Source organism: Lemur catta, chromosome 20 (genome assembly GCF_020740605.2).
Source record: "Lemur catta isolate mLemCat1 chromosome 20, mLemCat1.pri, whole genome shotgun sequence".
NCBI classification, from domain to species: domain Eukaryota; kingdom Metazoa; phylum Chordata; class Mammalia; order Primates; family Lemuridae; genus Lemur; species Lemur catta.
This window is the reverse complement of record NC_059147.1, coordinates 23,162,415-23,187,654: the sequence shown is the minus strand read 5'-3', so window position 1 is coordinate 23,187,654 and position 25,240 is coordinate 23,162,415. Positions and strand designations below refer to the sequence as shown.

Below are 25,240 nucleotides of genomic sequence, written 5' to 3'. Positions count from 1 at the left end.
ATGTGTTGGAGGTCGGTGGGTAGCCCAGGCAGTAGAGACGTGGGAGTCACCCGAACCTTCCTTGCCAGCCTGCCCCAACACCACTAACTCTGCCCACACTGCCTGATGAACCCAACCAGTTCCCTCAAACTTGCATCTAAAGGCTGCCCCACTGTCTTGGGGTCACCCATTCTATTTCTGTCCCTCATTTCCTGCCAAACAGCAAGTACTCATCCACTTCTCTCCATCCCTGGTCCCAGCCTCATCTTTCTCTTGTCTCCACGCTACAATGCACCAATGCAAACATATTCACCTGTGTAAACATAAGTAAAGCACTTAGAGCAATTCCTGGCATATAGGAAGGATTATGTGTTTGCTAGGGCCATTTTTTTTATTTTTAACATTGTTATTATTTATTATTATTCCTTTTTAATTAATCAACTAATTTTTTAGAGACAGGGTCTATTGCTCTGTCACCCAGGCTGTAGTGCAGTGGCCCGATCATAGCTCATTGTGTAACCTTGAATGCCTTGGCTCCAGTGATCCTCCTGCCTCAGCCTCCAGAGTAACTGGGACTACAGGCACAGGCACAGGCCACCACACCAGGCTAAGTTTTTTTTAATTTTTTATAGAGACAGGTCTCATTATGTTGTCCAGGCTGGTCTTGAACTCCTAGCCTCAAGCAATCCTCCGCCTTGGCCTCACAAGGTTCTGAGATTACAGATGAAAGGCACTGTACTTGGCCAGTAAGTTATTATATTATTCCTTTTAGGTCAGGTTCTTTGGGAAATGTACTCTGAGACAGGGATTTGAAGCAAGCTTATTGGGGATCCGCACTTGTAAGAGAGTTAGTCAAAAAGAATTGGGCAGATGCAGTTATAATAGAGGCCTCAGCTCATCCCACCTCAGCTCTGAAATTAGGGTAGCCCTTCTGAGAGTTCACATCCAGGCAAGGGTACCAAGCCTTTGTACTCCAATATTAACTGAGAGACTCACCTGTGAGACCTCAGCAGCCTACACTCTTGGCAGCTGGAGGAATCAGTGCCTCTGCCATGGGGTCCCTTCCCTGGCTCCCTATAACTGTCAAGGTAAGCACAGCTTTCATGCCCTCTCTCCTGCCACGGCCCACCGGGCCCCCTCCTCCCAACAGCCTGCATCAGTTTCTGCTCTGCAGAGGTACACAGCCTCCTCTGAGGGGCCTGTCAACACAGTTTTCATACTGTGATATCCTCTGCATCCATATCTGCACACTTCACCTTCCTCCCACCAGGCTGAGGCCAAGTCTAGTTCACATCTGTGTCCTGAGCACCAAGAAGTCCTGGGTGGGCTGGTCAAGACTCGATGACCACCGGAGTACACCCCTCTCCCCACCCCTCAGGGAAGTGGCGCCCAGCCCTCCCCACCCTCAGTGCAGATGCTCTTTCCTGTTGGGAATAAAGTGCCAGAGACTCAGCTTCCTTCCTTTCTGTTGGTGGCCTTGGGGAGGGCGGGGCTTTGGCGGGAAGAAGGGGCTTCTGGGCTGGGAAGTGGGAGACAGGCTTCCTTGGAGAGAGGAGTCCTCCTGCTGTGTGCTGGAGTCAGCTAGAGTCACCCAGGCCCTGTGAGCAAGTGGTGGGTGTGCCCAGCTCTGCCGGAGGACAGGGCCATTCTCAAGGCCAAGGCCGTTTGCGGAGGAGGGAGAACTGGACACTTGGTCAAGCCTGGTAAGTTCTACAACGAACTGTCCTGTACAGCTCAGGGCAGGAATGAGGTCCAGGGGAGCCTGTGCCCACCCTGCCCTACTTGGCACCTGCAGTGGCACCACTCAGAAAGCCAGCAGGCAAGGCCTCCCAGGTGCCTCCCCATCACACCACCTCCCTCTCATTTCCTGAGGGGGCCGAGCAAGAACCTCCCTCCTCCTGCTCAGAGGGGCCTAGTCTGTGGCAGCAGCTCAAAGGAGCATCCTCCCTTCCTGCTCTATCTCAGACCCCCGCCCCTGGCCCACCTCAGCTCCAGCTTCTCCAGGCCCGCCATGGACTCAGCAGCCAAGGATGACATGCAGCCCGCACTTCCCGCTGGTATGAGCCCCTCCGGGGGGCTAGGGGAGGAACGAAGGCAAGAAAGGTGGGAATGGTGGAGTTGGGGCCTTCCTGCCAGGACTGGCTGGAGCTCTACAGGGCAGGGAGAGGAGTGCACTGCCCTGGGGATGGGCTGAGGAGTAGAAAGGGGAGCGGGTTTGGAGGCCACTTCCTGCAGGCCCCTCCCAACTGACATGGCTGCCCAGGCTCTTCCTGCCCAGGGCCTGAGTGGCCAGAGCAGGAGAGGGCAGAGCGGCTGGCCCGAGGTGCTGCGCTCAAGTGGGCCTCAGGCATCTTCTACCGGCCGGAGCAGCTAGCCAGGCTGGGCCAGTACCGCAGCCGTGAGGTGCAGCGTACCTGCTCCCTGGAAGCGCGCATCAAGGTGGGCTGGGGCAGTGCTGGGGCCGGGGCGCTGGGCTGGCTGGGCCTCACTGGCTGCCTCTCTCCACAGTCGGTGGTGCAGTCATACCTGGAAGGAGTGCAGACTGGTGTGTGGCAGCTGGCCCAGGCCCTCGAGGTCGTGCAGGGAACCAGTGAAGCCCTGAGCCAGACCCGTGGGTTGCTCCAGGGCATATCCAAGTCCTCACAGACTCTGGAGGCCCTGCGGGAGCAGGTTTCCCAGCACAAGCAACTACAGGCCCTGTCTCAGTTGCTGCCCCGGCTGCGGGCAGGTGAGTGTGCTGGAACACTGGGCCTCAGCATCCGACAGTCGATCCACAAACGCCCATCACTGATCAAGGGGCTGGGGCACTAGGTGGGGGACTGCATGGAGGGGCATACCAGGGACCTCCCAGGGAGTAACTCAGGCTTCAAATGGCATATGAAACAGCGTACAAACCAGCTCGTTCTGGAGTTCCCAAGCATGGGATGCTTAAGTCAGGATGGACACCCAGTCAAGTGGCTCTAGCCACCCTGGTTGTTAACATAGTGAAGTATTTCCCTAACAGAGTGGGTGAATAGCCACTAGCATCACCCCTCAATTCCCCCTGTCTTCCCTCCAGGATCCTCAACTTCCTCATATTCCATTAGCTCAGTCCACCAGGAAGTCTCTAGGACTTTTTTGCCTGGATCCTTTCAGATTAGCCAATGCTTTACTGTACCAGTTATTAAATATTTTATACATCTCCCCAGCCCCAGGGCCTCAGTATCCCCTGCTGTACCCATTGCGCTGGTGGGAAGGCTGAGACCCAGGGCTGTCTCCTTTCCTCCCTCATTAGTGCCAGCTGCAGTGGCCCACACACAGACCCTGATTGATGCCCAACGGCTCTTGGAGGCATATGTGAGCCTTCGAGAGCTGGAGCAACTGCAAGAGGAGACATGGGCACCCCTGGGGAGCCTGGAGTTGCCAGTCTTCCAGGAGCTGGGCCTTCTGGCTGAGGCACTGTGCCAGGCTGTGGAGGCAGCCGCAGGGGCAGCAGGGCAGCTGGCACGGGAGGACCCAGCCCTGCTGGTGGCTGCTGTGCGTGTGGCAGAGATGGAGACTGGACGAACAACCCACCTGGGGCAGGCTCCCCGGGACTGGAGGCAGCGCTGTCTTCGGGCACTACAGGAGGGCCTGGAGCGGGTCCACTTTGGGACATCTCTGCTGCCTGGTCCAGGGGCTCTAGCAGAGTGGCTGGAAGCTCTGCGAGTGGCCCTGCCAGCTGAGATGGCCACAGCTGAGGCACTAGTAGCACCCTGCTGCCCACCACACTACAGAGTGATCCAGCTATGGGCCCACACCCTGCACAGCGGCCTGCGCCGCAGCCTGCAACAACTCCTCGCAGGGCCTGAGCTGGGGGCTGCTGATGCCTTTGCCTTGCTGCATTGGGCACTGCATGTGTACCTGGGGTCAGTGTCTGGGGCATCGGGAAGTGGGTGCATCAGAGGCTGGGAGCTCAGTGTGACACTGGGCCACCAATCTCCAGTCAGGAAATGATGGGAAGCCTGGAGATGGGGCCTGAGGCTGATGTGTCCCAGCTGGAGCCCCTCCTAACCTTGGAGAATGTCGAGCAACTAGAAGCAACATTTGTGGCCAAAGCCCAGGTGAGTAGTTGGGGCACAGGTCCAGAGAAGCTCTGTCCATCAGCTGTGGGCCTATGTATGTAGAGTCAAATGTCTTCCCATGTCTGGCAAGGTCAGTACCTTGCTACAGTCTTTTGCCCCTCACCCCTTCCCCCAGGCAAGTGTGGCCCAGTGGCTGCAGAAGGCGCTGGAAGGGGAGGTAGCTGAATGGAGCCGGGAGCAGGAGCCCAACACAGACCCATCTGGCTTCTACTACTCACCAATGCCGGCCATCGTGCTGCAGGTGGGTGGGAAGTGGCCAGGCAGGCCCACGGGGAAAGGAAAGGAGGGCAGGGGTAGGGGGTTTGCTGATGACTTCCCACCCTTGCCTGTAGATCCTAGACGAGAACATTCGCGTGACCAGCCTGGTCAGTGAGTCACTGCAACGGCGGGTGCATGGCATGGCACTGTCAGAGCTGGGTGCCTTCCTGAGGAGGTCTGCCAAGGCTCTGACCCACTCCCAATCCCTAGCGCTGCTCCCAGGGCAGCCCAAACAGGCACTGAGTGAATAAGACACACCAGTGGGAAAGGGTTCCTTCAAAGAAGGACTTGGGTATCTTGGGGGATGGGCCAGGAGTATCAGGGACTGGGGTTGCGGGGGCACCAGAGAAGCAGCAAGTCCAGCCACATCTGCCCATTGCAGCTTCAGTGATGCTCTGATCCGATTCTCCCGAGACCACCGCAGGGGGCAAGCAATGGCTCCACATTATGTGTCCTACCTACTGGCCACCCTCAACCATCAATCAGCACTCAGGTACCAGAAGGCCCCCACAGAACCCCACCTTCACCAACCCCCTACTGAGTGCCTGTTATGTGTGGACCCAGCCCAAGCTAGGTCCCTAGGGACTTTGGACTCACATAGCTCAGGGGTTTCCAATCCTAGTTCTGCTAATTACTGGTTGGGTGAATTACGTAATCTCTCTGAATGTCACTTTTCTCATTAGTATTACATGGGTAATAATGGAATGTTCTGAGAATTACATGAGATAAATAGATGTGAAGTACGTACCACAGTGCCTGTCGCATAGTGTCAATTATTCATTCACTCAACAAATATTTATCAAGGCCCTCCTCTCTGCCAGGAAATGTCTGGGGTTCCAGCTGTGAAAAAAACAGAAAAAGTTCTCTTCCTCTTAGGGGTTATGTTCACTGTTGTGGGGACGGGGTGGACACACACGTTGATTTTTACTCTCCCTTCTTTGGGATTTGCTCCCTCCCCCCTTATGGATGAGGAAACAGAAACTGAAAGAATGATTTGCTCTAGGTCACACCGTGAATTAGAGGCAGGTCCCGTTGGGATGTGTCCCTTCTAGCTCTCCCAGCCTCAGACCTTCAAACGTGCAGGGAGACCCCCTTCTCCCTCCCTGCGGCCACACACTTGCACCACAAGGTGGCGCCCAAGTGGAGTGACCACAGAGGGCCACGCGGGCCTTGGCCTTGGTCCTGAAGCCGTGGTTTTGGTCTGTCCAGCTCCTCCGTGTCCATCCTGCAACACAAGTGGGTGGCTTCAGGGGCCTTGGCTTCGGTGGAAGCTGGGCTGGACGAGTTGCAGAGGAGGATCTGTCGTCTGGTGTTGGAGGCGCTGCTCGCCGAGCTCCAGGTGAAGCTTCCCTCGGGTCGGGATGGAGGTGGGAGGTAGAGACACAGCCTATGTAAGGGGGGCAATGCTAGGCCTGGATCATTTCTCCAACTCCGGCTCCGACCCCTTCCCCAGCCTCTGTTCGCAGCTCTGCCCTCGCGCCAGTGGCTGTCGAGCCCTGAGCTGCTGGAGGGTGTGTGTGAGCGGACCGAGCGCTTCTGCCGGGACTTCAGGCGCGTTCGGAACCCCGCAGTTCAGGTGCGTCGTCGGGGTGTGGGAAAGGCTGGGCGCGGGCAGCGCGGATGGGAAAGGTCACCTGCCCCCCCCCGTCGCCGCCCCCCAGCTGCTGCTGGCGGAGGCAGAGCGCGCCGTGGTGCTGCAGTACCTGCACGCGCTGATGCAGGGCCGCCTCGTGTGCCGCGGGCCCGACGAGAGGACCCAGGCGGCCGAGCGCCTGCGGCAGGATGCTGCCCAGCTTCGCGAGCTTTTCCTCGGTTTGGTGAGAGCTCGTTGGACGGGCAGACGGGCATAGTCTCCGTGGTTGGGTGGGGGCCGGGGGCCGGCGCGATACCCGACCTCGACGTGCGCAGGGCCTGGAGGAGAGCGCTCACTGCGCGCCTGTGCTGCTCGCCCTGCGGGAGCTGCTGAACCTACGCGACCCCATGCTGCTTGGCCTCGAGGTGGCGAGCCTGCGGCAGCAATTTCCTGACGTGAGGTGAGGGGACCGTGGAGGGGAGGGAGAAGAAGCTCGAGGGGGGCGGGGCGGGGCTGACGTGCCTCGGCCGTGCCCCTGCAGCGAGGACCACGTCTCCGCCCTCTTGGACCTGCGTGGGGACGTGTCCCGAGAGCAGCGCCAGGCCGCCCTCAGCTCCCTGCAGGCGGGCCCACCGCCCTCGCCCCTCACGGGCCGCCGCGCACTTTTCAGTCTGGTGCTGGCACCTGCGCCCGCGCTGTCCTCCTGCCTCACGTCGGGGTCCTGCGCCTGACGCTCGGTTGCCCGCAGAATAAAGCCACGGCTCCCGTACGCCTGAATCTGTGTGTTGGGGAAGGGGGAATGGAAGTTTAGGAGGTCCACGCACAGTGGCACGCCGAAGGTACCCTGGCTCGGTCCTGGCACACGGGCTGCGACTACCTATCTCGACGCGGGCCCTCTCCGTGACTACGTTTCAGAGGCCCCGGGCTCCTATCCCGGGGCTCCGACTACGCCCCACATTCGCGTCGAGGCAGCGAGCTAGTGACCCGACCGCCCTAACTGCGGCCGCCCGCAGAGTCGCGCCTGAAGCCCCCAAACCGGTTCGGGCTTTGGGAAGCGGACTGGCGCCCCCGCCTGGGGGCGTGGTGTGGTGACGGACATGCCCCCTCAGCCCATCATGGCCCCGCCCCCCGTGGTCTCGGGGGCGCGCCGTCGCGGAGACTGACGCGGGTCTCCTCGCCATCGTGTGAGCGTGCGCGCGCCCGAGTGCGTGCGTCATCGGCGTCGGCTGCCGCGAGCTGGGCGGCCGGCGACCAGCGTTGCGGAGCGGGACGGCGGGCGGCAAGAAGAGGAGCGAACAGGTGGGGGAGCGGCACGCGGACGGAATTCCCCCAAAGGCCGAGAGAAGGCACGCGACGCGGCCCCTCCTGATCTACCAGAGAACCCCACTCCATTGTCTTCTGACCCCACCCTCCATTGGGCACGCCCTTCACCCTATCCCCCGCCAATTATTGGCTGTAGGTCACGCCCCTCCTCGATCTCTCGGTCCTCATTGGCTCTTCTTCCACGTTATTCTCTCCCGGCGTTTCTTATTGGCACAGGCCACACCCTCTCATTTGTCACCAGACCCCGCCTTTGGTAGTTGGGGGCTCCTCCCCCACCAGCCTTCATTCATTCGGCATCTAGCGCTGGGTGCTTGGGACATGGGAGTGAATCACCCGTGCTTACCTTCGGGTTCTAGGGATGGTGGGGGGACGTGGACCTAGGCTCCGACAGTGACAACCTAGAGCAGTAAAGAAGCTGCCAAAGCGGTGGGCCCCTCTAGACGCCGAGAAGAGGAGGTGAGGCCAAAACCGAACCCTGAAGAATGGTTAAGAGTTTGCTCCAGGGAGACACCGCGAGGGCATCCTTGGCAGAAGGACCAGAGACATGAAAGAAACAGGCGTATTCTGGTAATTGCAAGGAGGTAGGTCGAAGGGGGAACTGGCCAAGGTAGATGCCTGGAAATCAGCAAGGAGCCCAGAAAAGCGTACAGTGAGTTGAGGTGAGTGAAGCCTGAGGCCTGAAACCTTTTCAAGGAGCTGATCATTAGGCAGCATAGAGGAGGGTGGCGAAGATCAGGTCTAGATGGGGAAGCAAAGCTCAGGAAAGAAATGATTCTAGTTCTGATAAGGAGAAGGGCTTTTGGGTTCATTCATTTACTAAGTAACCGCTCTGGGTAAGGGACTGTTGTGGGTTCTGGGAACACAGCTGTGAACACTAAAAAGGATAAAACAGATACTGACCATCAAATTTACGTACAGGTTTAAAGTGTACTGACATGATGGTGATCACTGCTACGGGGGAGGGAAGATTGTGGTGGAGAGGGGAGAGAAGGTTTACTATTTTTTAGAGAGCGCATTAGGGACACTTTTCTAATAACATGGTATTTATGCAGAGATTTGAGGAAAGTGAGCAAGCAATCCATGGCATTATATGGGAGCAAAAACATTCCAGACAGAGGAGGACACGTTCAGTTTGATATGCCTGTTAAAAAATGTTGCATTGAAACTGGCAAGACTGGTCCAAACTGTATGGATGAAGTCTTGGCTCATGTATTTAAAACCATGAAAGTGGATGAGATCACCTAGGGAGTGAGCATAAATGGAGAAGAGGAGAGAAGTTCCCATAAACAAGTTCTGGGACATTACAGTGTCAAGAGGTTGAGAGATAGGGATGGCCAGCAAGGGAAACAAAGAAGGAACAGCCAGTGAGGTAGGAGAACTAAGTTTCATTGTGTTTGGAAAATCAAGTGGAGAGTATGTTTCCAGGTGAAGTGATTAACTGTGTCATGTGCTGCCGCTGATCAATATTAAGGTCATTGGTGACCTTGATTAGATCAATTTTGATGGAAAGCAGGGGACAAAAGGCTAATTACAGTGAATTTAAGAAAGAACAGAAAGAAGGAATTGGAGATGGGTACAGATGATTCTCGAGTTATTGTGCTGCAACAAGGAGCAGATGGAGGGAGATGCAGTGCGGCTGTAGCCTGGCTGTAGCTGAAGTAGTGTGGGTTCAAGTTTGTTTTGTTTTTTTAAGATGGAGAAATAACAGCATGTGTTTATGCTGATGGAAAGAATCCAGTAGAGAGGAAGAGACTGATGATGCAGCAGAGAGAAGAAATGCTGGAATTGCATCCCTGAGCAGGCAAGGGAGCTTGCAGGCTGGAGCCTCCAGTGGTGTCTGGGGAGAGACTGGATTGGCCTGAGACCTGGCACAGAGTCAGGGGTGAACACCCTGACACTGGCCTCAGGTGACCACTTGGAAGATGCCTCAGATAGAGGACAGGCTTGGATTTGTTGAAGTTTCTCTCTGTTTTCCCAAAGCAGGTTCTAATTTGGATTTGAACAGATGGCTCAGAGGAGAGAGGGCATGGGGGAGCTGGCACAAGCAAGGGGTGCTCAGGCATTCAAATAGACTGAGGCCAAATGGTCAGGAGGATGTGGGTGGAGCCAGGTGGGAAGGCTGGGGTGGGACTGAGAGGATGCCATGGGTAGAAGGCAGCCCCAAGGACCCCTACCTATCATCCATCCTGGCAGCTGAGGCTGCACTGTACCAGCTCCCAGACTAGGTGAGGGCTCAGTACAGAGACTAGAATCATGAGTAGGGACTCAGTCCTTGCTCTCTGAGGAGCTGAGGGGATTCCAGTAACTAGGAATCATCTTCATCTAGGTGGGTATATAAAATTCTTGCATTCCCCCAGCCCAGCCTGCTTGGGTGAGCCTGCTGGAGGGAACGGACACTGCAGACACCCAGACCCCTGGCAGCAGACCCTGGGTCTACCAAGGGTCCAGCAAGGGCTATAGGAGCACAGGGCCTGCTGGTCCTCTGGCCACACCCACTCATGCTGGTCTCCATATGCTCTTCTGTGTCCCTAGAGGTCGACAGAGTGGGGAGTTGGAGTGACCCGGCTGGATGTGACCCCCAAGACAGAATGGTGCTGGACTCTGGGGATCAGGTGTATGAACGGGCACCCCCCAGCCCACCTGCCAGTCCCCTATCTCTGCACCATAGGCTGAAGCCCTCAGACCGAGATGGGCCACCACGGCACCCCTGGTCTCAGTCCCTGGCCTTGCCCCTGGCTTTGGCAGTCCCCTCAGTGCTACAGCCCCAGCCTGAGCGGCAACCCTTGTCAAAGGTGTGCTTGGGCCACCGTGGCCACATGCGTCGTAGTGAGAGTACCTACACTGTAAATATTACTGGCCAGCGAGGGTGTGGCACCCAGGGACGGGCCCCACCTGGACGAGGACGGAACCCAGGTGGGGGCAACCTGCGATCTGCAGCCTCCCTGCCTCACATTGCTAAGACTCAAAGGGATGCAGGCCATGGTGCCAGCAAGAGCCCCTGCATGTTGGTGGCCCTGCGACCAACCAACATGGACCGTGAACGGGACAAGTTCTTCCAGTCCCATTACACCTACAACCCACAGTTCGAGTACCAGGAGCCCAGGCCCACGGCTGTTCTGGAGAAGTACTGTGAGGCCTCTGGACAGTTCATCCATCAGGTTAGTCCAGCCTTCCCTCCTCATCCTGGTCCTCACCACCCAAGGGGCCTGTCCTAACCAGCTGCTGTGGCCCTGTGTGCAGGCAGTTGGCATCATTGAAGCTGTCCTGGAGAAGTTTGGCACCTATGAACACTTTGAGGCTGCCACTGGGGGCCAGCTGCTGACCAAGTGCCAGATTTGGTCCATCGTGCGCAAATACATGCAGAAGGAGGGCTGCGCTGGGGAGGTGAGGTTGCCCTACCTGCAGAGCCCCTCTTCATGCCCCAAATCCAACTGCTTAGTGGGCCATCCCAGGCCCACTGCCATGTCTGGCCAGCTGGTGACCCCAGACAAATCCCTGCCCCTGCCCCTGCCCAAGTAAGGTGGGAGCTGGCTCTTAGCAGGGGTCATGAAGGATGGGTGTCCTGGCCTAGTGTCCAGCCTGGCTGACCTGTGGCATCAGTAGGTCCATCTGCACACTGGCCCCAGGGCTGGTTCAGAGCATTGGCTCAGGGCATTGCCATCTGCAGGTTGTGGTGCAGCTGAGTGAGGACCTGCTGTCTCAGGCGGTGATGATGGTGGAGAACAGCCGCCCCACGCTGGCCATCAACCTGACTGGAGCCCGCCAGTATTGGTTGGAGGGCATGCTGCGGCATGAGATAGGTCAGGGTGTGGGCAGGTGGGTGGGTGGGAAGGGATTAGAGGGGGCTGGGAGCTGGAGGGGTCAGTGAGGGGTCCCAGTAACCCCCCTTTGTTTCTCCCCCTTCCCTTTGGAGGACGGGCCTTTTCCCTTCGTGAGCAGCTACCTCACAGAGGTAGGCCAGAACATGCCTGCCGACTCTGGGCTCACCCTCGTCTCTTGCTCCTGTAGAGTATTTTTTTCTCTCCCCACTCCCTCTCTGATTGACAGTGGGGGTGAGGCTGGGAGGCCCCAACAGGCCAGAGGGAGAAACCCCTGAGGGTCCTACAAGGCTGGCCAACATGTGGGCCCTGCAGGGTGGGTGGAAAGCCAAATCCTGGGAATGAACTTGGCCTGAGGACACACAGTGCCTGGTTTAGGAGGGGACAGGCCAGGCTGGGAAGGAGGGCACAAGACATTAATCACTATTCCTTTCTATCTGTCCCTCCCTCCTCTTCAAGAATCCTGTTCCTTTGGGCAAGAGGTGGTTTTCGTTGGGGCATCAGCGTGACTGTCAAAATGATACTGGCACTCGGGATGTTGGGACGGGATGGTGTGTGTGTTCCTCGTCTCCAGGAGGGCTGGGGCAATGAAGTTTGGGAGAGTTCGTGTGTGTGTGTGTGTGTGTGTGTGTGTGTTGGAGGGGGAACCTGGATGGGTAGGGGAGGATTTCTGCATGTGAGCCTCTATGGGTCCTTGGTTCACCAGAGGAGGGTCTTAGCGCTCGCTGCCTGGGGTTGGTCTGGGGCTGGGGGAGAACTTGTGTGAGAGCCTGAGTTTGGGGCCGTGAGGATACAAGCGTCACGGGTAGAAGTCCAGCCAGAAGTCTGGCCAGGTGGAGCAGAGCACAAGCTGGACCAGGCAGATGGGTCCCCTGGACGCCCCGCCCAGCGCCGCCTCCCTTCCCGCAGGCACCCACTACCTACGGGGCGTGAACAACGCGCAGCAGCCGTGGCACAGCGCCGAGGGCCGGCTGCGGTACGGGCTGCGGCCGGCTAACCCCACGGAGGAGGGCCTGGCCAGCCTGCACAGCGTGCTGTTCCGCAAGCAGCCCTTCCTGTGGCGCGCCGCGCTGCTCTACTACACCATCCACCGCGCCGCGCGCATGTCCTTCCGGCAGCTCTTCCAGGACCTGGCGCGCTACGTGCAGGACGCGGACGTGCGCTGGGAGTACTGCGTGCGCGCCAAGCGCGGCCTCACCGACACCTCGAAGCCGGGTGGGCGCTCGCGAGGGGAAGGCGCTCTGGGCGGGGCGAGGGGTGGGGCTTCGCGGCGGCCCGGGGCTCACAGCCCTCACGTGCTCGCAGGCTGCTTCAGCAAGGACCAGGTGTACCTGGACGGCATCGTGCGCATTCTGCGACACCGCCAGACCATCGATTTCCCGCTGCTGACCTCTCTGGGCAAGGTGAGAGGCTGCAGACCTTCACAGGTCCCAGCCAGCTTGCCCCCTCGCCACGGTGTTCCCTGGGCCTCTGGTTGTTTCTAGACTGAGGGCTGGGTGCCAGGCCTCTCTGGGTGGGGGCAGTGTGGGTGGAGGTGAACCCAGGAGATGCAGTGACGGTCTGGTAGCCAAAAGCAGGTGTTTGACTCAGCCTGCAGGTGTGTGTAGATACTGCATCTCAAGGGACAGTCGGAAAGGCCTGGGGAAGGAAGCTGGAGAAATGGCCAGGGCCCAAGTCCCGGGCACTGGCAACTGTGCCAGGCTGAGGAAAGTGGACCTCATCCGAAGCAATGGGGAGTGGGAGGAACTTTAAGCACAGTAGTGGCTCAGATGTTTGTTTGCTTTCAAAGGCTCCCTCTGGATGTTATGTGGGGGGTGGATTGGAGAGAGAGGCCTAGGGAAGGGGGTCCAGGGGCGAGGGGAGGAGGGCTTTCTAATCACTCCTGCAGAATTGATGGTGGCCTGGCCCAACCAGGCAGTGGCCATGCATTTGGAGAGGAAGGGACCAGCTGGAGAGCACTTCAGACAGTGGAATCCTTTTAACTCAGTGACTACCCTGAGTGGGAGGGTGAGCGTCCAGCCCCCCCCCCCCCGAATCTCACCTGGGTGACTGTGAAGAGGGTGGGGCTGGTATAAGCTGGTATCCAGGAGGTTACTGTTGGATACCCAGGGGACAGTGTTAAGGAGGCAGTTGGATAGGCATGTTTGGAGGTGAGGGGAGAGGCTGGGCTGCAGAGCAGAGTGGGGGTATAGGGAAAAGATGATAAAAGAAGATGTTGAGAGAAAGAGCAAAGACCCAAGACTGAGCCTAGAGGTACGAAACATTGGGAGTGGGTCAGGAGAGAGGAAGGAGTCCCAGGAGCAAAGGGCAGTGTGCCACAAGTAGTAAGCTGGGACCAGCTACCTGAATGCCAGGAGACTCTGCCTGCCCCTGAGGCCCAGCTCCCTCCCTGTAGGTGTCCTATGAGGATGTGGACCACCTGCGGCCCCATGGGGTGCTGGATAATACCCGGGTGCCCCACTTCATGCAGGACTTGGCACGCTACCGGCAGCAGCTAGAGCACATCATGGCCACCAACCGGCTGGATGAAGCAGAGCTGGGCCGCCTACTCCCTGACTGATGTTTTTGGGGGCTCCAGATCGGCCCCCAGAACATGAAGCTATCTGCTCTGTGCTTCCATGGCCTGGGTGTTTCTTGGGAGCATTGGGAGGGCAGGAGCATTCCATGAGGAGGAGTGGCAACGTCAGAGGGTTGATGTCTCTTGCTAGTCCCCCTGGGGCCTGGGGCCCAGCATGTCAGGCAAACTGAGTGGCCCTTCTGCCTCCAGCTCTCTGTTGAGCAGAGGGGAGGCCTAGGGGCATGAGGGGAATTGAGCATTGATGGGGATGGGGGGAGGTTTGGGAGTAGAAATTTGTTCTTGCATGGAATGGTTTTGGGTGTCCAGGTCCTCCAGTCTCTCCCTTCCCCCACCTGGCCCCTTGGTGCTCCTTCAGCATTCGTGCTGTCTACCTCTCACTGGGTCTTGGTGGGGGTTGGGATCCCTTCTCCTGGAGTGATTGCCTGAGCCTGGGGTCCTGGCTTCACACAGGCTCAAGGGGCTGGGGTCCTGGAAGTAGAGGCCCAGCTGGGCTGGGTGTTGGGGTGGGCTTTCCAGCATTTTGCTTCTCCCCCGAAATATGGTCATGTATTTATTCCCTGTGTATGTGCTCTACTTCCTGAGGCTGGGAGGCAGCAGCTCCTGAAGGTTTGTTGAGGGAACAGGACACTCCTGGAAGGCACTGATTTTCCTAGCCCAACTCTCATTTTACACACACACACAGAGTACAGGCCTTGTGAGTGAAGCCCAAGAGCTCACCTGGCCCTACCCCCATGCCCTCCACTGGCCTCTGCTGTTCTTTTCTTTATCCACAAGCTCACAGCTGGTGTCTGGGAGAGGTTGGCATGGCCTGGGAGCAGCCACAATCGAGCCTAAGGGGCAGGCCCCCAAGGCCCGAGCCCCTCCTGGATCAGGAGAGGTGCAGAGGTGGTTGCTGCTTCCAGTTTCACTTCAGACTCATCTGTGCCAGTGACCCAGTGCCATTCCTACCCTTGGCCTTAGTTTTCCCATCTGTAAAACTCAGAAATTGGGTTGGAAAGTTTTTATTCATTTAGCCAGCGAGTATGTATAGAGCGCCTTCTGTGTGCTAGTTACTAACTAGTCAGGACCTTCACTGGAGGGTCTGGAGGGAAGCCAGACAATTAAAACAGTAATGACAATGATGTGTGTGGCCTCTGTTTACCCAAGGTCCCTTCCCATTCCTCTTTTCTAATCTCACTTCTCAAGGCTGTGAGCTCTAAGTCCTCCCTAAGTGGAGAAAAGCCCGCCTTCCCTTGCTCAGTGCATCAAGCCCAGGGGCTTCCGTGGAGTTGGGCAGGTGCCTACACAGGCCCCCAGATGGCTCATTAGGGGAAAGGGCAGTGTAGCAGGTGTCAGGCTCTTGTCCTATTAGGGGCTTTGTTCTGGGGTCTCCAGGGTGCAGCTGGGGTTACTGGGGGAAATAGGGCTGAGGACTGGGCGGTGGGTGTAGGGGGCACAGGGCTGCTCAGGTCACGGGGACTCAGAGGCAGGCGCGCACCCTAAGTTCCTGAGCAAACAGCCAGAATCGTGGAGAGAGCCCAGGCCCAGGCCGACCCTCCGGACTTTATTCACTTCCAGCGGTACTGGGCTGGACGAAGCCTCGGTGGCATCCCATCCAGCTCCAGCAGGATACCATGTCCTATCCAGCTTGGGCAGGGAACAGCCGGTCAGCGTTCTGGTCTTCAGGAATCTAGAGATGATGGGGGCGGTGGTCAGTGAGGTGGAGCCCACTCTCCGCTTCCCAGGCCATGCCCTCCCGCCAAACCCGCATGGGATTTGGGCAGGCTCACACCTTCGGACTCGTCCCCCTCCTCGAAGTCAGGCTCGGGCTCGGGCTCAGGCTCAGGCTCCGGCTCCGGTTCCGGTTCTGGTTCTGCCTCCGGCTCTGGTTCCGGATCCATCTGGGGCTCTGGCTCCGGCTCAGCCCCTTCAGAGGCCTCAGCTTCCGGTTCTGGCTCTGGCTCCTCTGGGGTCCCGGATTGCACCGCCTCAGAGCCCTCAGGGCCCCCGGCCTCGTCGGTGTCTGAAGCTCTGGGCAGCCAGGGGCATGCGGTCCTCGAGCCAGGTGCCTCGGGCGTCCAATGGCCCGGGCACGGAGGGTCATAGCTACGGTCCCGGTAGCCTGTGGAGGAAGTGGGAGTGACTCAGGCTCAATTTACCCATCTGCGGTTCCCTCCCCACACACCGGCCTAGCTCTAGGGGAGGCGACTTCGCCTCCTTCTACTTAGCCTTTGCTCCGCCCCAGGCACGCCCCGCTCCCTCCTAGGCCCCGCCCCGCCCGCGCTCACCCGGGCCCACGTGCTGCCAGTCCCAGGCGGGGTCCGGCGCGCGCACCGTATGCTGAGCGCAGCGCAGCAGCTCCTGGCAAGCGGCCTCGCCCTTGCCCTGCACCAGCAGCAGCAGGCGGCGCACCCTGCGCTCCGCATCAGGCAGTGCATCCAACGCCTCGTACTCAGGCCCTGTGAGCACGCCCCGCGCCAGCAGCGCGTCCAGCAGCAGCCCCGAGTCCGCCTGCAGCGTCTCCACCAGGCGCTTCCGCTCGCGGTCGATTGTCTCTGACGGCCGCTCCTGCGAGTTGCCCATGGTCAGGGCTGCACGGGGGAGGGGGATAGAAGTAGCAGGGGGCTGGAGCCACTCTTTCCCAGGGCCCCAGTGAACACCCGTGGCTGGGGTCTAAGTTCACCTTGACCCCGGTGGCCAGTCGGCACCGCAGCACAGGACCTGGAGGCCTCCGCACAGAACTGCTGTCCTCTTGCCCCTCCGGCCGCTTCTGTCCTGTCTCCTCAGGCTCCTCCTTCTGTCCCTACACGTCAGCTGTGGTTCTCCTCCCCTACGCGCTACCCTAGGACTGCAATCTACTTGACTGCTCTCCCCAACCAGGACCTCCTCCTGAGCCCCAGCCCCTGGCAAATCCCGAGACCGGTTCAGACCCAGTTTATCCAAACTAACCTCGTTTTCTTTCCCAAATCTGCTTCCTTAGCCTCACCGTGCAGAAAAAAGTAGGATTGATCCTGATACCCCGCACCCAGCTTGCCCTCAAGTCCTTTCCAGTCTGTCTGTGAGTGTTTCTCTCACCATCCTCACCACTGACTTTAATCTTTTACCTCCTGCCTGGCCTCTGCAAAACCCCCGATGAGGGCTTCCTGCTGCCCCACTCTGCCCTCTAGTCCCCTCTGTATCCAGAGCACAGCACTGAGAGTCTTCCCCTGCTCCTCTCTCCTTACCCTAACCCTGAGGTCCAACTTTCCACTATGAGCCCCAGCCCTGCCCCTCTCACCAACATGTTGCAGCCCCAGTGTGGTCTCATGGCTTTTCCTGGTTCCATGATACCTTAGCAGAGATACCTGAATCTTTTGAGTCCTAGCTCTGACCAAGATCTGACATCACCTGAGACCCAGCTGTAACCCTGCTGACCTGGGGATGACTTAACAGCCATCTCTTGCTTTATCTTTTTTTTTTTTTTTGAGACAGAGTCTCGCTGTGTTGCCTGGGCTAGAGTGAGTGCCATGGCATCAGCCTAGCTCACAGCAACCTCAAACTCCTGGGCTTAAGCGATCCTACTGCCTCAGCCTCCTGAGTAGCTGGGACTACAGGCATGCGCCACCATGCCTGGCTAATTTTTTCTATATATATATTTTAGTTGGCTAGATAATTTCTTTCTATTTTTAGTAGAGACAGGGTCTCGCTCTTGCTCAGGCTGGTCTCGAACTCCTGACCTTGAGCAATCCACCCGCCTTGGCCTCCCAGAGTGCTAGGATTACAGGCGTGAGCCACCACGCCCGGTCTCTTGCTTTATCTTGAAGTACTCAGGGTCTAGCTCATAAAAGCTACCAACACATGCTTGCCAATCTTTTACTGTTTTTGTTGTTGTTGTTGTTGTTGTTGTAGCTGTTGTTAATCAAGAAAAGGAATTTATTTCTTACATTTATGGAAGCTGAGAAGTCCAAGGTCGAGGGGTCACATCTGGTGGGAGCTTCCTTGCTGGTGGGGACTCTGCAGAGTTCCCTAATGCAGCATTGGGCATCACCTGATCTACTGTTTTTCCTCCATTAATTTTCCCATTTTGAGAGACTGTCTTCACCAAATAGCAGTATTGGTAGAATATAATCTGCTTTGTCCATTTATTACTAACCAAGGATCGTGGGCCATCCCCTTGGGTAGCCTGACCAACCAGCAAGAGCCCCAGCTTCAGGAGGCAAAGAGGTCAGGCCTTGGACCACTCCCTACCTCAGCACACTCCCCTGCCCCAGCCTTGTTCACACAGCATCCTCCCCCAGCCTCCTCTTCCCTTTGGCATCCCTCTGCCTCCTAAGCTGGCCCTAGGAGGTGGGCCTGCTCTGAGAAGGAGCATTTGGTCCTAGCCCCCGTCCTGCCCCCTAGAGAGCTCAGTACCCCCCACCCTACCTGTGTCACTTCACACCCCTAGCCCCTACTCCCATATTGAAGTGTCAGCCCTTCTCCCAGGCCACTAATCAGAGACCAGGACTACCCTCTGTCCCTCCATCTCCCTTTGTGTCCCATCTGTGACAAGTACTGGTTCTCTACCTCTCAGTGAATCTCCATGAGCTCCTGCCTTTTAAGCTCACTGTTGTCACATATGTTCTGTAACAGTCCCTCTGAGTACCTCTGAGTCCCATCCCACCACGCCCATGGCATAGTGACTTTGACAACTCTCTGGAGTAGGATTTACTGTACCCATTTTACAGAAGAGGAGACAGGCTCAGAGAGACCAAGTGGTAGAATTGGAATCTAGCTTGCTCCAGCTTGAACTATAAGGGAGTCTCCCCTGTCTAGCAGAATGTCAGTCCTAACCACCCATCTGTCTCCCGCCCCACCCCTACTGCCCATCAGAGAGAACCCAAACTATCTGGTCTGATAACTCCAGCCACCTCCCACTACCCTGGACAGCAGGCTCTTTCCCACTTCGCTCCATCACTTAGTGCTGTGGGAACTACATGTGCCCCCGGCACCTCAGAGCCTTTGTTGATGCTGTTCCCTAAGCCTGGAATACTCTTCCCCTGCCTCCATTGTGTGGACCCGTCCTCCACAGTCAAATGTTCCCTTGTCCACACCAATGCCTAAGTGTCCAAACAGCAGGTGGTTCCTTCTGTGCACTCCAGTGAACAACATATACCCTCACTACTGCCTTACCCGACATCACTGCACTGTGTATGCGGACCCTCTGCTCTCCAGCTAAGTCTGCCAGAGAGTGTCCCTCCAGTCATTGGGCACAGGAAGAGAGAGGGGGACAGCACCTACTATGGACAGATGCAGAGGGAAAAGGCACAGATTGGATTGGCCCCTCTCTCTCCCTCACTCCTGCCATTACCCCAAGTCCTGCCCTTTGTCCTGTCTGGCGGGTAGAGACCCCGGCTGGCCAGGGCCTTCCCTTTGAGGCTCTCATAGCTAAGGTGAACACCGAACTTATGTCCCTGCCAGTCCTTCAAGGGCCACAGGCCAGATTCTTCCAAGAGAGCCAGGTGGCGAGGTGTGAAGCAGGGTCCCGGCCCCTATCCCCACCTCGCTGCGCGGGCTCTCTTGCCCCGGAGCGAGGGTCGTGGGAAACTGCGGAAACCTTTGCGCATGTGCGACCGCCTGGCCACCCTCCCCTCCTCTCCACCCCGTCCCAGAGCTTGAGAGTCCTGCGGAAGGGCGGGGCTCACAGACCTCCGAGCGCGGCTGCTGGTGGCGGGGCGCTGATTCTGCCCAATCTCGGTTTCCTTTCCCTCCCCCAGTCGGGTGGAGTGGGGCTCCGGGTTCGGCCCGTTTCGGGCGGCCCGGCTCACGGGTCGAGCCTCGGTGGGGCGGGAGATGACGGTGCAGAAACGGCCTGGCATGGTGGGGGTGGAAGCAGCAGCTGCGACAGGGGCGGGGCAGCCAGGCCTGCCGGGAATGGGGGTGGGGGTGGGGGTTCTTCCCGGGGCACTGGGAGCCAGGCCACCGAGGCCTTGCGCTGGCTGGGGGCGAGCACGTAGGCAGCTCCCCTCCCCACCCGGGGTGCACCCAGCGATGAGTCAGGGAGTGGGCAGTCCGGCCCGCGGCCCTACAAGTCCAGCACCCACTCTGGGCCTGCCAATTCCCAGGCGCTTTACATCTGTCCTCTGGTCGACTCATCCTCTTTGCCTGTCACAGATGAGGCTCAGAGAAGGGAAGCAACTTACCCAGGATCACAGAGCGCATGAATTGCGGAGCTGGGTGTGACCCAGAGGCCCCCCGCTTCCCAGAGGTTGCAATGGCCACTCTCCAGCGCTAGATCAGGGCCTCCCCAAGCACCTGCACCCTCTAAGGGTTCTGCTATTAAAGCCCTAGAATTTGGTTGCTTCTAAAGATGCAAAATCGCCCGCCACCCATGACTCCTGTGATGCCTGGTCGATAAAGAAAAGAGACCAGAAGCACAGAAAAAAATGCAGTTTATGTGCAAGGCTCGTCGGGGTAATGGAGAGAGGCTGTTGAGTAGTGGGGGGCTTCGCTCACCCCCCGCCAGGGGGCGCCAGGAAGCCAAGAAGAGTGTGCGCCGCGGAAAGATTCCTCTGCCTGGCTGGCTTCAGAGGCCTGCTGTCTCAGGGGGAGGGACTGGCTGCGGGGCCCAAGTAGGGGGCCCGGCTTTCAGGGGCACTGTAAATGGTTAAAGCCCCAGGCAGGCCAAGGGCTGGGCCTCCCAAAGCAGCCTGGACATCCAGCAGGAGTGGGGCCCCGAGCGTGGGGTCCTTCCCTAGGAGAAATGGGGCTGTGCTCAGCAGAGAGGAAAGGGTCCCCCTCCTTTCTTTAGGGAAGGAGAGCCCTGCCCGCCTGCCTTCTGCTCAGGTTGAAACATCCATTCCATTCTCAACCTCCCCACTCTCAGCCAATGGTGAGGGGATGGGTGGCTCAAAGTAGCACTCTGCAGGGCAGTGAACTCAGGGGATGTCGCTGCAAAACACAAGGTGCCCAGCCCACACAATCAAGGCAGCTCAGCCCAGTCAAGGCCTCCTCCTCAATCACCGCAATCATTACCTGGGCCTGGAGAATGTAACCCCTTGACTGCCAGCTCAGGCTCACCCCTCTCTGGAACCAAGGGCTGCATCTGTGTGAGACAACCCCAGGAAGCAGCTGGGGAGGGGGCCAAGGAGCTGAGAGAACCACTGGGGCAGTTCTCAGACATAGCTCTGGCTCACAGAGAACAGCCATGGACTAAAGTCTTGGTTCAGCAACCCCAGGTCCTGCCCTCCTCCACCCTCTTCTTACCAGGGACAGCTCCATGTCCAAGTCCATCAGGGTCCATTCTCGCCCTTGGAGGCTGGGGCCCAGCACCTGAGGAGAGCTTGTGGTCAATGGTGCCCTCCCCAGGCTGCACGGACAGCTGGACCCCACCAGCTCTCCTGCCCGTGCCCCAGTGGAAGGGGTACTCACATCCAGGGGCCCTGCAGGCTCCACACTTTCTGGTGGGGGCCGAAGCAGCAGTGGAGCCAGCAGACTGTCTGGGCTTCGGTCCCCCCTCTCCAGGCCCAGAGGCCCCCTGTGCACAGAGAGCTGCTGTTGGCCTGCAGTGCCCGTCCTACATGAGGTTTCCAAGGAACCGGGATGTATCAGGATTGAAATCCCCCAACATGTAGAAAATATTAGGAGAGGACTTCCTTACCCCCATAAGGGACACTTAGAGAGTGCCCTTGCTTCCTAGCTGGGACCTGAGATTTCGGTTGTGGAGCTGGGGTCTTGCTTGAGACATGCCTCCTCCCTATGCAAGTGTCAATACCAGTGGTTTTTAAACTATTGTGTACTTTACAATCAACCCAGTGAACCCATTTATAAAATGTAGATTCCTGAGCTTTTCCACAGAGATGCTGACCTGACTGGGAGTTTCTGCTTTCCAGGGGACTCTGACACTGGTGCTCCATAGAGCACATGCTGAGATCAGGTCAGTGTCACAGGCTCAAGTACCCAGTCTCCCCCTCAGCCACCATGGGGCAGACACAGCTAGGAAGTGTTGTGGGCTGGCAAGTGCTGGTCTACCTGCAAAAAGGGCCCACAGGGTTCATGGTCAGGAAAGGGCTCTGCTCACCTGTTAGCTATCTCCCTGGGATCCCTTGGCTCAGGCTGTTGGGCACTCCTGGGCCCCTCGGGGCTGAAGCTCCCTTTCCCTTCCAGGATGGCCTGCACCACAGCCACAGGCAGTGGTGGGGGGGCTGTCACGCAGAAGTCACACTCGTTTGGGGCCAGGGCCAGCCCGGCCTCGCCATCCCCCCCTGGACTGGCCGGCTCTTCTTTGAGCAGTGCCAGGCCCTTCTCCCTGCACGGGAGAAAAGCTTCAACCAGACCCTGACACTGACTCCTCCCCCTACCCCCACAGCCATCTGGGCTGCCTGGCCCTCCCCCACAGGCTCCCCAGAGGGCAGCCCCTGTCCCCCTTACCTCCTGCCACCACTGGAGGGAGAAAGCCTGGTCCCTTCAGGGGATGGGGAATCTTCTGGGATGTCAGAGATGATGGGGCCCCTGGCCCTGTGAGGGCTGAGGCCCAAGGTCGTCTCTGGGAGGGGCTGTAAGTAGAAGGCTAGGCCCAGCCCTTGGCCTCTAGGCACAGCGAGAGCCAGAACCCAACCCACGCCCATGTGGACCAGGTCTAAGAGAGGAGGTTTGAGGGAGGAGGCTCAGTGCACGCTGGGGAGCCTGGGTCTGGTTGAGGGGAAGGCTGGCTTCCATCCTTCCTTCTTTTAGGGGAATGGGGAGAAGAAATAGGCTCTCCATAGGCCCAGCTATGCCCTGGGGAAGGGGTAAGAAAAACCTACCGACTGGATAAAGTAGGGGTCCTGCAGGAGGGCACCAGGTAGGGGGCAGGCATTGAATTTGGGAGGTGCTGGGCATGCGCTCCCTTCGTCCAGCATCAGGGACCTATGCAGGGTGACCAGGGCACAGGCAGCATCAGCCCCCATGCCCCTCAGCCTGCACTTCCCTCCCTCCCTCAGGCCCCAGCAGCCAAGTCAGCAGAGCTGAGGCCTGTTGCCAGGGCATCAGTCACATGCTGGAGGTGGAAGGGGCTCCCCCCAGAGATGGGGGCCCTTTGGGGGTAGAGAGGTGAGGGAGGGAGCATGGTTTGAGCCCCAGGCCCTCAGCTGTTGGGAAGCGTTGGGGGCAGGCGGGAGGAGCTGCTGGGGTGGGAATTTAGGGATAAGGTCCTGGAACAGGAGGATCTGGGAGTGGGGGTACCTGGTGGTGGAGTTCAGGGGAGAGGGGGGCGGTCCTAGATGGAGTGAGCCTGCAGTGCAGGGAGAGGAATGAGGATTCCTGGTGAAGGAGTTTCTGGAGGAGAAGGGGTCTCAGCTAGGGGACCTCTGTGGGGGAGGGTCTGGGATGTGGGGAAGTGGGTGTGAGCACCCCTGGCTGTCTCACTCACAGCTTCCTCTTGGCTCCGGCACTGCTGGGCCCCGCCTGAAGTGGCCCAAAGAGACACTGGATCAGCTGAAGAGAAAGCAAAGGGTTAATTCATACTTTGGGCCTTGCCCGCACCCTAGCAAGGGACTTCCGGGTGGGTTGGGGGGGCCTCAGTTGGGCGCTGGGGGCCTGGGCGGAGGGGTGGGGTGTGGAGAAGCCGAGGGAGAAGCAAGGAGTGGGCCAGGAACACCTTGCCGATGATCCGGTGCTGCTGACCGTGGCTCTGCCGAAGAGTCACCACCTCCCGCCACAAGATCTCGTTCTGCCTAGGGGAAGGGGTGGGAGGGTGCTGAGGCATCTGAGAGGTTTCCCGGTCACCGCCCCCCACAGAATGCCGGGGACACACGCGACCACCCCATGATCGTCCAACCTATAGAGACCAGGGTTCCACGGCTCGGCCCATTTGTCTGGATGGGGGCGTTGAGGCCTGAGGGCGGAAGGGGCTGTCCAGAATCGCCAGACGGCCGGCACCCCGAACCCCGAACCCCCCGCCCCGCCTTCCCGCGCCCCTCGTACTGCCTGAGCTCCCGCAGCCGCGCCTCGGTGCTCTCCTGTACGCCCCGCAAAGCCTGCACCTCGCCCAGCAGCCGGCCCAGGTCCTCCGGGCGCCAGCGGCCGTCGTCGCCCCGCAGCGCGGGCACCTGCGGGCGGGAGGCAGTGTCGGGACAGGGTCGCACAGAACAGGGCAGGCGGTCCCCACACCGCTACTCGAGTTTGTTCCTTCCCTCAGGCCGCGCACACCTTGCGCCGCACGCGCTCCAGGAGCTGCTCGCGGCCGCGCACGAAGCTCGGGTGCTGGAACTCGACGTGGTCGCGCTCTGGCCGGAGCAGGCCGCCCTGCTCGATGCTCACCACCTTCCGAAAACCGTCTGGGGAGCGGGGCGCGGGGGCGTGAGTTGCCCCATCCCCAGCACCAAGTCACCCACGCCCGCTCCCTGCCGGCCCTGAGGACTCACACATGTTGAGTTGGCGCACGAAGCTCGCCATGTTGCTGTGCTTGAAATACTGGGGCAGCACTTCCTTGGCGAAGCGGCTCTGGTCGCTGACGAGGAAACTGGTCCCGCTCTACCGAGAATGCCGCCCGCCCACCGTGCAGGCGGAGACCAGACGCCGTGAGCGGTGTCCGCCCACGGCCAGGCCCGCGCTCCGGCGCGCGCACCCACACTCACACTCACTCTGGGGGCTCGGCTTGTCGCTTATCTCCAAATGGGACGAGGCCAGGCCAGAACCAGCTCTGAGGCCTAGCCTGGGGCGACCACAGTGAGTCCCTACCCCCAGCTGGACCCACACTCGGTACTCGGTTCTCAGAAAGGAGGAGCAGAGGCCGACCCGGGTTCCAGCCTGGGACGAGTCCCAGACCCGCGATGAGACCCTGAGCTGGAGCCAGACCAGCCCTTTCCTTCTCCTGGCCTCTGTTTTGGGATCTGTGAGATGGGGTGGGATGGGATCTCAATGACCTTGAGGGATTCCCTCAGGCTCTAGGCGTCCAGGGGGCTCCTAACCCTTCCTCGGCGGCAGAGGAAGTCGCCTCACCCCCATGTCGAACACCCTCTCCAAGGTAAACTACCCTGGATGGCTGCATGGGGGTGCCACAGCCCAGTCCCAAGCGGGGGTTGGGTGGGCATGGATGTTCACTGACGTGAGGGACCCCGGGGAGGACCACTGGGGAAGTCAAGGGGCCCCAGCCCTCACCGGGCTCCAGCGGATCAGGTGGTCGGTGCCTGGATCGCCCACCAGCGCCCATAGCTTGCCGAGGAAGGCAGGCACGGGGCTGGGGCCTGGCTCCGTGGGCAGCGCGGCTGGCGCTTCCTGCATGGTGCAGTCTCGGCCCGGCTCAGCCCTCGGGCCCGGCCGCTGCGGGCTGGTCAAAGCGGCGGAAAGTGCTGCGTTTGCCGCCCGCTCGGCCCTACTCCGCCCCCGGGCGCCGGGTCAGGCGGGGGCCACGTGCGAACCCGCGGGGCGGGGCTCGGACAGCGGCCGTGGCACCAGAAGACAGAAAGGGCTGGCTGGATCCGATGTGTGCGGATTGGAGGGGTGGGGTGTGGAGGGAGACCTGAGTTCGAGTCCCACCTTTCTCAGTCTATTTCCTCCTTTGTTTTTCGGGAGAAATCGTCCGTGTGCACCCTGGTGTGGACTGGGAAAGTCTTACAGGGCGATGATCGTGGGCACAGTGAAGCCCCAGGTAGGGCGGGCGGATAGGATGGAGCCGGAGGGGAAGCTTGCC

General features: G+C 59.1%; 4 protein-coding genes across 16 annotated transcripts; 2 read left to right on the top strand and 2 right to left on the bottom strand.

Moving 5' to 3' along the window:
* The first annotated feature begins 1,031 nt into the window (after nucleotides 1-1,031).
* EXOC3L1 (exocyst complex component 3 like 1) lies at nucleotides 1,032-6,703 on the top strand. The gene is made up of 14 exons (XM_045533305.1): nucleotides 1,032-1,067; nucleotides 1,886-2,036; nucleotides 2,243-2,418; nucleotides 2,488-2,707; nucleotides 3,254-3,866; nucleotides 3,944-4,061; nucleotides 4,198-4,323; nucleotides 4,415-4,515; nucleotides 4,723-4,833; nucleotides 5,550-5,679; nucleotides 5,794-5,916; nucleotides 6,002-6,157; nucleotides 6,249-6,373; nucleotides 6,455-6,703. The coding sequence occupies exons 1-14, from the start codon at nucleotides 1,032-1,034 to the stop codon at nucleotides 6,642-6,644; spliced, it is 2,376 nt and encodes a 791-aa protein (XP_045389261.1). The 3' UTR covers nucleotides 6,645-6,703.
* Nucleotides 6,704-7,136: 433 nt separating this feature from the next.
* KIAA0895L (KIAA0895 like) lies at nucleotides 7,137-14,750 on the top strand. 7 transcript variants are annotated; one of them, XM_045533471.1, is made up of 8 exons: nucleotides 7,138-7,817; nucleotides 8,930-9,037; nucleotides 9,769-10,394; nucleotides 10,477-10,620; nucleotides 10,904-11,036; nucleotides 11,964-12,269; nucleotides 12,360-12,457; nucleotides 13,450-14,750. In XM_045533471.1, exons 3-8 carry the CDS (start codon nucleotides 9,825-9,827, stop codon nucleotides 13,612-13,614), a joined length of 1,416 nt encoding a protein of 471 aa, XP_045389427.1. In that variant the 5' UTR covers nucleotides 7,138-7,817; nucleotides 8,930-9,037; nucleotides 9,769-9,824; the 3' UTR covers nucleotides 13,615-14,750. The 7 variants fall into 7 exon arrangements, with proteins under 7 accessions (XP_045389426.1, XP_045389427.1, XP_045389425.1 ...); XM_045533470.1 differs by having other exon boundaries at nucleotides 7,137-9,143; XM_045533469.1 differs by having other exon boundaries at nucleotides 7,138-9,037.
* On the bottom strand, nucleotides 14,618-19,468 carry NOL3 (nucleolar protein 3). Of its 3 annotated transcripts, none has more exons than XM_045533473.1 (4): nucleotides 19,279-19,468; nucleotides 15,900-16,202; nucleotides 15,404-15,733; nucleotides 14,618-15,301 (listed from the first exon to the last, which is right to left on the bottom strand). In XM_045533473.1, the coding sequence occupies exons 2-4, from the start codon at nucleotides 16,192-16,194 to the stop codon at nucleotides 15,294-15,296; spliced, it is 633 nt and encodes a 210-aa protein (XP_045389429.1). In that variant the 5' UTR covers nucleotides 16,195-16,202; nucleotides 19,279-19,468; the 3' UTR covers nucleotides 14,618-15,293. The 3 variants fall into 3 exon arrangements, with proteins under 3 accessions (XP_045389429.1, XP_045389432.1, XP_045389431.1); XM_045533476.1 differs by having other exon boundaries at nucleotides 15,946-16,202; XM_045533475.1 differs by lacking the exon at nucleotides 19,279-19,468 and adding an exon at nucleotides 16,295-17,089.
* Nucleotides 19,469-20,004: 536 nt separating this feature from the next.
* HSF4 (heat shock transcription factor 4) lies at nucleotides 20,005-24,962 on the bottom strand. Of its 5 annotated transcripts, none has more exons than XM_045533456.1 (13): nucleotides 24,709-24,909; nucleotides 23,973-24,081; nucleotides 23,758-23,885; nucleotides 23,533-23,657; nucleotides 23,207-23,282; nucleotides 22,979-23,043; nucleotides 22,374-22,476; nucleotides 22,000-22,138; nucleotides 21,650-21,773; nucleotides 21,001-21,106; nucleotides 20,836-20,901; nucleotides 20,605-20,674; nucleotides 20,005-20,323 (listed from the first exon to the last, which is right to left on the bottom strand). In XM_045533456.1, the coding sequence occupies exons 1-13, from the start codon at nucleotides 24,829-24,831 to the stop codon at nucleotides 20,172-20,174; spliced, it is 1,386 nt and encodes a 461-aa protein (XP_045389412.1). In that variant the 5' UTR covers nucleotides 24,832-24,909; the 3' UTR covers nucleotides 20,005-20,171. The 5 variants fall into 5 exon arrangements, with proteins under 5 accessions (XP_045389412.1, XP_045389409.1, XP_045389411.1 ...); XM_045533453.1 differs by having other exon boundaries at nucleotides 21,001-21,145; nucleotides 21,650-21,877; nucleotides 22,000-22,124; XM_045533455.1 differs by having other exon boundaries at nucleotides 21,650-21,877; nucleotides 22,000-22,124.
* Between the last annotated feature and the right edge of the window lie 278 nt (nucleotides 24,963-25,240).

Coding starts and splice junctions, on each gene's coding strand:
- EXOC3L1 (XM_045533305.1), top strand. CDS start 1,032: ATGGGGTCCCTTCCCTGGCTCCCTATAACTGTCAAG. Junction 2,037..2,242: donor GCAGCCCGCACTTCCCGCTG/GTATGAGCCCCT, acceptor ATGGCTGCCCAG/GCTCTTCCTGCCCAGGGCCT. Junction 2,708..3,253: donor GCTGCCCCGGCTGCGGGCAG/GTGAGTGTGCTG, acceptor CTCCCTCATTAG/TGCCAGCTGCAGTGGCCCAC.
- KIAA0895L (XM_045533466.1), top strand. CDS start 9,735: ATGCTGGTCTCCATATGCTCTTCTGTGTCCCTAGAGGTCGACAGAGTG. Junction 11,037..11,963: donor CATGCTGCGGCATGAGATAG/GTCAGGGTGTGG, acceptor CCCTTCCCGCAG/GCACCCACTACCTACGGGGC. Junction 12,458..13,449: donor TGCTGACCTCTCTGGGCAAG/GTGAGAGGCTGC, acceptor CCCTCCCTGTAG/GTGTCCTATGAGGATGTGGA.
- HSF4 (XM_045533452.1), bottom strand. CDS start 24,831: ATGCAGGAAGCGCCAGCCGCGCTGCCCACGGAGCCAGGCCCCAGCCCC. Junction 24,082..24,708: donor ACCTGATCCGCTGGAGCCCG/GTGAGGGCTGGG, acceptor CATTCTCGGTAG/AGCGGGACCAGTTTCCTCGT. Junction 20,675..20,835: donor TGGACATGGAGCTGTCCCTG/GTAAGAAGAGGG, acceptor TGTCTCACACAG/ATGCAGCCCTTGGTTCCAGA.
- NOL3 (XM_045533473.1), bottom strand. CDS start 16,194: ATGGGCAACTCGCAGGAGCGGCCGTCAGAGACAATCGACCGCGAGCGG. Junction 15,734..15,899: donor CTGGCAGCACGTGGGCCCGG/GTGAGCGCGGGC, acceptor CTTCCTCCACAG/GCTACCGGGACCGTAGCTAT.